General features: G+C 38.4%; 2 protein-coding genes across 10 annotated transcripts in view; both read right to left on the reverse strand.

Moving 5' to 3' along the window:
* Positions 1–8,737, reverse strand: part of LOC126399020 (von Willebrand factor A domain-containing protein 5A-like) — a 55,216-nt gene that overhangs the window by 38,549 nt on the left and 7,930 nt on the right. Inside the window, exons 1-2 of one of the 9 annotated variants that reach the window (XM_050058785.1) lie at positions 2,587–3,598; positions 346–428 (exon numbers count right to left, since the gene is read on the reverse strand). The exons of the other annotated variants lie outside the window; for them this stretch is intronic. Coding sequence (XP_049914742.1) covers positions 346–391 — 46 coding nt within the window. The 5' untranslated portion in view covers positions 392–428; positions 2,587–3,598. Of the gene's footprint in view, positions 1–345; positions 429–2,586; positions 3,599–8,737 lie in introns of those variants that run through there. 9 annotated transcript variants of the gene reach the window in all.
* LOC126399256 (von Willebrand factor A domain-containing protein 5A-like) lies at positions 4,717–8,349 on the reverse strand. The gene is made up of 6 exons (XM_050059118.1): positions 8,231–8,349; positions 7,637–7,705; positions 7,135–7,188; positions 5,450–5,610; positions 5,172–5,295; positions 4,717–5,063 (listed from the first exon to the last, which is right to left on the reverse strand). Exons 1-6 carry the CDS (start codon positions 8,268–8,270, stop codon positions 4,984–4,986), a joined length of 528 nt encoding a protein of 175 aa, XP_049915075.1. The 5' UTR covers positions 8,271–8,349; the 3' UTR covers positions 4,717–4,983.

The following is an 8,737-nucleotide window of genomic DNA, read 5'->3' on the forward strand; positions in this document are numbered from 1 at the left end:
TTTATTTATGCTTTTATCCTTCCCCTTTAGCATAATTGTGTCCACTGTATATTCAGTTTTAAATATTTGTATAAAAGCCCCTTGCTGGCACTGTGAGGCCTAAACTCACACTGTTGCAGGGACAAATATCAGCACACACCCACAATCATATTTTGCACATGTACAGTAAGTGCCAAGAAAACTGTAAAAATACACACAAGAGAATACAGAGGCAGTGTTCCTCCAGTATTGTTCAAAGCTGTTTTTAGTTACTACAAGCCAGTGTGGTTGAACAGTCAATATAAGGAGAAGTGTGCAGGACAGTCCTCTGTGAGATTTTGTGGTTATAAAGAAAAGTCTCTGTACCTGGTTCCTTACTGGCCGTGAGCAGACCACAGCAGTTCACCATCATGCTTGTTCAACAGGTTTCACTGCTGAGGAAGTTGGTGCTGTAGAAAGGAGGGTAAAAGTAAAATCAAACTTTCTAAAAAGGAACAGCAAAGCAACCATTGTACTTATTACACATACATTTAGACTTATCAGAGACTCTCCCATTTCATGCTGCAAACAGTTTCATGCATGTTATGCTTCTTCACATTTAAGTTACTGTGAAACCTCTTGGTCACAAGCAGCATCTACAATAACTAAGCCTCTGATGATGATATACAATCGAGCAATTAAACTTTGGACAGGAAACTGATAAGAGCACATCATTGGCATGTTCTTCAGAGGCGAAGGTTTGATCATTTCATTCATTTTGCTCATTTCAAACTCATCCATAAATGCCTACATAATCAGGCTCCTCAGGTGCTCGATGACCTTGTGGTTCCACTTAGAGCTTCTGGCTCAGCCAATGGGAGGTCTAAATCCTCATTTGGTGAAACAGCTTTTTCTGTCCGTGAAATTTACTTGTGGAATTCTTTACCTACAGAAACTGGATCCTGATTTCGATCACTTCAAACTCAAACTGAAACAGATTTTGAAGAGGAATCAGTTATGCAGCCATCACTAATTTGGTGCTCCCTATTCTATGGTGCTAATTATGTATTGCAGTTTGTGTCTTGTATTGTTCTGTTCATATCTTAATTGTTGTTTGTTCTTTGCACTGTTACTTGTGTTATTGCTGCTGAGTCTTTTATATTTTAAGGCCCAGCTAGGGACGGGTATTGCAAATTAGCTGCTGTGGTGTGTGGCATTTATGTATGCTACATACTTGCCCCTATACAAATAAGCATTACATAAATGATATATAAATAAGTCTAATATGATTGTTGTCATATGAGTTATGCTTTCTAAGTTAGCCAGGCAGTGACACAGTGTGGTATGGGTGAGCTCAATAGATGAGGAAGGCTATAAATATGAGTATTCAGACTAACAGACAGAGCCCAATGCACATTTGTATGAATACACTGGGTGTGAGTAAAAAAAAGGAAATTAAAAACTTGCATATCATATGAGGTCTTCGGGGAGAGGTCTTGTCTGCTCCCAGAGGCTCTGGAACAGTCTGCCCGAGGAAATCGGGTCAGTGATCTCTTTTAAGTCCCTTCTTAACACATACTTTTCTTGCAGAGCCTTTCCTGATTTTACTTGAGTTTTATGTTAATTTAAAGTCTTTTATTTCCTCAGTTTTATAGTGTATTTATCAGTTATTTCAAAAGTTGTTGTTTTTATGTCTTGTCTGTTTTAATTATTGACATGTTAAACACTGTTTGGAAAAGCACTGTGTAAATAAATATCATTATAAATGTTCATGATAGCCTACCTAACAACCTGAAGGATCTGCATTGTTTACATTGTTTTTAACTTGTGGGTGTGTCTGTTTTAACTCCAGCTAGAAATTGCTGTGAGGGGAGAGTCTGCATGAAACTAAAAGACAGCAGGTGTAAATGGTGGACAACAAGAGGACCAGAAAAGAAACTCTATAGAGTCTTTAAAAATCAGCACACTGTTCATCTGGTGTTTTCCGTAATACACTTAACCCTTAGATGCATAAGTGGGGTCAAAAATGACCCCAGGGGTTGTTTTTCTTCAATATCTATGGAATTAAAAGTTTTTACCATTTAATATTCCAGGTATTCCTCATAAAACATGTTTTTGACATCAGGCCATCTGCATTTTTTTTAAAAAATTATATACATTTTAAGAAATTGTTGTTTATGTATCACTACCCCACTCTTCCATAAGTGGGGTCAAAAATGACCCCAAGCATTTCCTATGGAATATCAAGGGTTAGACCTAGGAGTCTTTGATTCTTATCAACTGTGACTGTCAGGTATACATTTACTGTCGCACTTACACATCTAATGCCAGCAGTCTCACCACCCAGGAGGATTTTTATACAGCAACATACATGTTAGTATTATATTCGTTTTATATCTTGGAATACATATGATGGTATAAAATATGAACTTATTTTCCACATCCATGACTCATTCATTTTTGACCCCACTTATGGAAGAGTGTAGGTATTGGTAGGTCATGCATCCAAGGGTTAACACTTAGTTTAACATAAGCCTACACCGTAACAGACATTCTGGCCTTTATACTAGTCTACTTTATATATTCAACTTATATTACAGTCATGACAACAACATATCAGGTGCCTACCTGTAAGAAGAAAGTGCACTCCGAGCAGGAAGCGTCTGGAGAGGAATAATACACAAGGCTTCTGGTTGGGGATACGCAGTCAAACCTAAACCACCCCCGCAAGTTAGGTTATGGGTGTGGTTTTCCCGTCACTTGCCCGGCCTGTTAATTAACTATCTGCCACTTCACCGTTCTGCAATTGTATATGACGCCATTCCATCAGGCTCAATAATGCTTTTTAGAAATACTGGCAGACCTCCACCCACTTCTGTCTCCCTCCCCACTGTGGCTGAATCACCTGTTGGAAAAATCTGTTTTTCTAAACTTCCTCGAAATAATAAGAACATTAGTGCCTTGTTTCAGAAAGAAATTGTATCTATTCCAAATGTCATGTTTTACTGGAACCGATTTGTAAACAACATTGACTGGAAAAACGTTTGGATGATTCCTCACAGATACCTGACAGTAAACAAGGTGAAAGAAATGTCGTTCAGAATAATTCACAGATATTATTACCCTGCTAATCATTACATGGTTAAATTTAAAAGAGACATCAATACAAACTGTTCTTTTTGTGAAGACCACCCAGAAACTGTTCTGCGCCTCTTTTTGCTTACACACCAGAACATTTTGTCAAAACTTCAGCAGATTTGTCATTGACCATATTTATAAAGACTTTGCCTTATTGTGGGAGAATGTGGTATTTTGCTTTTATAGAAGTCAAAGTAAAGAAAATATGTACTTCATTATAAATTTATTAATTCTGTTGGCAAAGTTCCACATTCATAAATGTAAATTCAACAGTAAAAAACCTAATTTTATATCTTTTCTCCATGAAGTTGTACATTATATTAATTTGATTTCTGGCTCATACAACAGAAAGGCAGTTAAAACTGTCAACATATGGTCCTCTTTCTGCTTTTAATAACTTATAAGCCTCCCCTGGCAAAGCTTCATGTTCGTTCACTATTACATATATCTATCTCTGTAAGTCACATCTGAACTGTAAACCACTTTTTGCAATAAAGATGTCTTATAAAAAAAAAACAAAAAAAAAATACTTCACCGTTCCCACCCACTGCTCCTCATCACGGAATGCTGATCAGCATGAAAGTCACGCGCACAGCTGTGGATGGCGTCATCAGATTTTTCCACATTCAACAAGGAAACAAATACAAAGAAACGAGTCAATGTGTCGTTTTTTCGGGTTCTGTAGGCTTTAAAAAGGCAAAATGACTGCGCATTCTGTTGTTTTCGTCCTGAAATGTCCACTCCCATCAAAAATGAAACTGAAACTAAAGTATTGCTTCTCAGAGTGACTTGCGTCTTCGCTGTGCGCATGCGCAGTCTCATCTGCAGCCTGCACCTATCCTCGCGTGAACAAGATTTAAAGAAAAAAAGTTTATAAAGCATATTTTAAATGAAGTGCAAAGTTGATATTAGACTGTTATCCCTGTGCACTGCACATATTCTCTATGCTGTGAACTTTGGTCCATCACTTGATCAGAATTTTTGCAGATCCTGCACAGAAATGTTCAGCTCTTTCACTCCAAGAGTCACTGTACACATTTATTAAAGCATTTTTATAACGATCAGGGGCCGTATTCCTAAAGATTCTTAGCGCAAAGAGTTGCTCCTAGTGGCCATATTCTAAGAAAATTCTTAGAATCATGATGTTTTTTAAGAATTTCCCCTCAAAGTTAAGAGTAGATCCTAGGAAAGATAAAAGGTATTCACAAAGCATCTAGACCTCAAAAGAGCTCCTAAGATGAAAAACATTTTAGGAGAAAAGAGGAGGACTTTTAAGAGGCTGTAGAGTTTCTTATCAGAGAAGAAAATGGTGGAAACACAAAGAGGTCGGAGAAATATTCTCCAAACACTGGATGACACCGAGTTAATGAAATGCCACAGATTAGACTGTGCAGGGATGATATTTGTGGTCGATCTCATCAGGGGTACACACACATTCTCTACCTAATGCTAGGCAGTTCTTAAAATTGGTATCATGTGGCCAGACATGTATGCTGACAGCTCGAGGTGTGATGTGTAATTCACTGTTGGTTTACAGTGTATGTGAACCTGGTGTCACACACTTTTAATGCACAAAGAACGGAGCAGGTGTCAAGTCTAAAATGAAGCCAATAATGCTCATTTTGTTCAAAGCTCCAATTTTAATTTTCAGTTGTTTCAGACACAAATTTACATTCAAGTTTAAATTTACTTTATTTACTTTTACAATGAAAAACCAAATTTGTTCTGATTCAAAAGACCAATAAACATATCAACAAGGAGAAATGCCAAATGAAAACAGAAAAGAATGGGATTTAATTGTTACTAGGTAGATGGTATGGTGCAGTGTTGATAAAGTGAATCTGCTTCAGGGTACCAATCCTAAAGAGAAACCCCTTCAGTGAAACTTCAGAGTCCCAGGGCGTCTTTCTTCACCTTGAAACCCAACAGAGTATTTCCAGCTTCCACACACTCTGTCACATATGGTGCTGGAAAAACAAACACACAAAACAAGTTAACAGCAGAGTGAATGTGAGCAAACAGCTGATTTTAACCAGCACACACTGTTAAAAACAACCGATTATTCTGGTTATTACCATTCTGAGCACGGAGCCATGACACAGCCTTCATGGCCAGAAGCTCCCACTCATCCTTAGCATCCATCTTGGAACCATGAAGCCAGATCAGAGCCAGAATGGTGGCCCACACTTCCTGGTTCACCTAATTCACCAAATCAAAGATAAACAGATGCGTACTTCAACTTAATCACGGATATGGTCAAAGCTTTAATCTCCCTCCTCTGTCTGGTTACAAAGCATGTCATGAAATCTGTTTTAAAATAATTCCCCTTATGATTATTGTGTCAATAACTCACCGATGCAGGCTTTGCCTTTTCCACCTCCTTGCTGGTTTTTCCCAGTGCAGCAGCCAGAGCTGAATCCAGCTCCCAGCTGCCAGACGCCTTCTGGAGGGAGATCAACTGCAGCAAAGGGTCTCTGGGTGGCTGCTTGGGTGAAGGTTTGACTGAGCACTCTTCTGCAAAGATAACATATTCTTGTCGGACAGTTGCACTGGTGACATTTTGAGCATTTGTTTACATTGTTGTCTTTTTGATGCTGATATGTAAAAACACTGCAGTCAAGAATATTTGAGTGAATTGCTTCACTCAAACATGTGAGTCAGAAAGTGTCATGCTAAGCTGGAAAAATGTATTTTCAAATTATATTGTTGCTTCCAATGTGAAATTCAACTGTTTTGGCCTTTTTTGATTATTATTGAAAATGAAACGTTACACATCCTAGTTTGTTTTCTCGTATAAGCACAAGTATGGTTCACAGTGTTAATAAAAAGACAGAGTTAATTATCTTCATAATTATCAAAGAACAAGATGGGAGGAAAAGTTGTGTGCTAACATGCACAAAGTATTGGACAAATTAAAAAGTTTGATCTGATGTGTGACCAAAGTATTTACAGTTCTTCGTGAGGGAGACATGAATGTGTGTACCAAATTTTATGACAACCCACCCAACAGTTATGAGCAATGATCTTGGATAACCTCTTTTGTTATTTAGGGACTGTTCTTTACTCATCAGAGGAGGGCGTGGCTGAGGTGTGACTTAGTTTTTTTTGTTTGTTACCTCCGCCAAGGAGGTTATGTTTTCACTGGAGTTGGTCAACAGTTTGTTTGTTTGTTTGTCTGCAAAATAACGCAAAAAGTTATAAACGGATTTTGATGAAATTTTCAGGAAAGGTGGATAATAGGACAAGGAACAGATGATACAATTTTGGTGGTGATCGGTGGAAGCAAAGTGGAAAAATAATAAATAAAGTCTATGGTCTGACAGCCTCAGCAGCAATAAGATGGTGACAATACCTCCATCTGGCGGCCGGAAAGCACGTCTTGTTCTACTTGCTAAATATTGTTGTAATTCTAAAGTTGAAATTAATGTTCTGTGTTGGAAAAAAGAAAGTGAAAAATACAAAAAATAAACATATTATATTCTGTGTTGGTACAAAAATAAAAACGAAATAAATACACCACAGTGTCTCCATGGTGAAGGCATAAACTAATAATGATAGTGATGCAAATAACCTAATTGTGATGCAGGCTGCAAAATCTGATGCAGAGGGGGAGGGAATATTAGCTACTTGGCGGAGGTCTGCACTCTCTGAGTGCTTTTCTAGTTTGTTTTTTTATTTATTTTGACCTGCCCCAAAGCTACAAATGTTTATCTTGAGCCTCCCTGAATGACTGACAGAAAATGCCACCACTCGCAGAGCCCTGACCATAGCACATACCTCCTGCTGCCCCCTCAACCCACACGACTCCCTCCTCCCCTCTGTTCACAGATACAGACAATTACTCTGCAGAAAAACTCGCTTGTGGATGAGTTTTGTGCCAATACAGCCTTAAATAGCCATGGCATACTGAGACAGACTTGTGTTGCATTGTGATATTCTTTTTGTTTCTACCCTGTTTCTCAGTTTTTGATGGTGTACAAACTATCTTGAAAACATTAAAGAATGAACCTGAATCTGTTTCACTCCCATTTCACTTACCGTCCATTTCCAAATCATAGCTCAGCTGCTGTGGCATACTACAGGTCTTCATCTCTTAAGAGATTTAAAAAAGAAAAGAGTATGAGGTCAAGACACGAGAATCAGTAAACAAAAAATATCAAGTAAACTATTGGTTTTGCTTTCATTACACACAGCAGCCAGAGTTCAATACAAATACAGTACAACTCAAAAAATAATTTAATTCTATCTTCAAAAATATAATAATTACACATTAAATAACTAATATCAGTAATGAATATCTGAACACCACAACAGTCCATTCTGAAGGTAATCAGGCTGTAACTATGACTAATAATCAAAATGAGCCCTCCCATATTTCAAGTTCAGATAACTCAAGCTAGCTGCATTTCAGACTTACTGAAAAACTATTCAAGGATTCTTAAGACAAATTGAGCCCATAACTAAAAAGTCTGACTGTGCATATACAGCCACTGTGTGATCTCGCTTAGCTGTCGCTCTGGACACTGCAGAGATGTCTTACGTGGTGTTGGCATGGCAGCTTGCTTCTTCATACCAGAGAAAAATGCTCGACTACGTGGGGCAGCACACTCTGTTAAGAGAGCAGAGTTATCACAGCCTGATATAGCTTCAGCCTTTGTGTTACACAACTCCTCACTGACCAAAAAACATGATGATGATGATGATTATAAAAATACGCATAAAAAACACATTTTGAAGAAATACATACCATAGCACACAGCCCCTGCCACCCCAGTGGTAGAATCCTATTATTACTGAACCCATCCTCCTGTGCTGAGCCACCTGCTAATTCACCATGCTCACTCTCACCAAAAGCAACAACCTCCCGAAAGTCACCAACATATCTTCGAAAACCCAACCCATACTACACCCTCCTCCCCTCTGTTCACAGATACAGACAATTACTCTGCAGAAAAACTCTCTTTGGGAGGCATTTTGTACCCCCAGCCATGACTGTCTTAAATACCCTGGGCACACTGTAACAGACCTGTGTTGTGTTGTTGTGATATTCTCTTTTGTTTATGCCCATTTTTTGAGTCTTTGGTTGTGTACAGACTGGGGAATCATTTTTTTCTATGGAAGATATTTTACTTACTCAGAAGAGGTGCCATATCACAGTCCATCGCTAAAGACATTAAAAAAAAAAAAAGAGTGTATGAGGTCAAGACACAATAAACGTATTAAACAAAAATGTTAGTGAACTATTGGTTTCTACATTTATCACACACAAGAGCCACATTAGGCTTTTTGGTGAAGTATGTCAGTTCACTCCTCTCAGCAGTCTGCCCTGCACAGAGCTTCTCTCCAGACATTAAAAATACAGATGCAGTTGTTTGAGAATAAATCCACTGGCTGTGGTCATCCTTATGAAGCAAGATGCCACCCAGTGAAACTGTGCAGTATGTCTCTTTAATGTGGGATAATGACAGTTCTGGAAGACAAAGCAATGCAAAAGGCTCTGCTGTTTGAGGGAGCTCTCAATAAATCTGAGCAGCACAAGGATTCTGTTTAGAGACCTGGGCAATTTTCTAGGTTGTCTTTGCCCAGGACTGCCATAACAACTGCTACATACTATAGTAGATGTGGTTTGCTCAGTGTTTAT

Source organism: Epinephelus moara, chromosome 2 (assembly GCF_006386435.1).
Source record: "Epinephelus moara isolate mb chromosome 2, YSFRI_EMoa_1.0, whole genome shotgun sequence".
NCBI lineage: Eukaryota > Metazoa > Chordata > Actinopteri > Perciformes > Serranidae > Epinephelus > Epinephelus moara.

Excerpts from the sequence above, each read along its gene's own strand:
- LOC126399256 (XM_050059118.1), bottom strand. The coding sequence starts at position 8,270 with ATGTCTTTAGCGATGGACTGTGATATGGCACCTCTTCTGA. Across the intron at positions 7,706-8,230 it reads TGATATGGCACCTCTTCTGA|AGTGTGCTGCCCCACGTAGT; the intron begins GTAAGTAAAATA and ends CTCTCTTAACAG. Across the intron at positions 7,189-7,636 it reads AGCTGCCATGCCAACACCAC|AGATGAAGACCTGTAGTATG; the intron begins GTAAGACATCTC and ends AAATCTCTTAAG.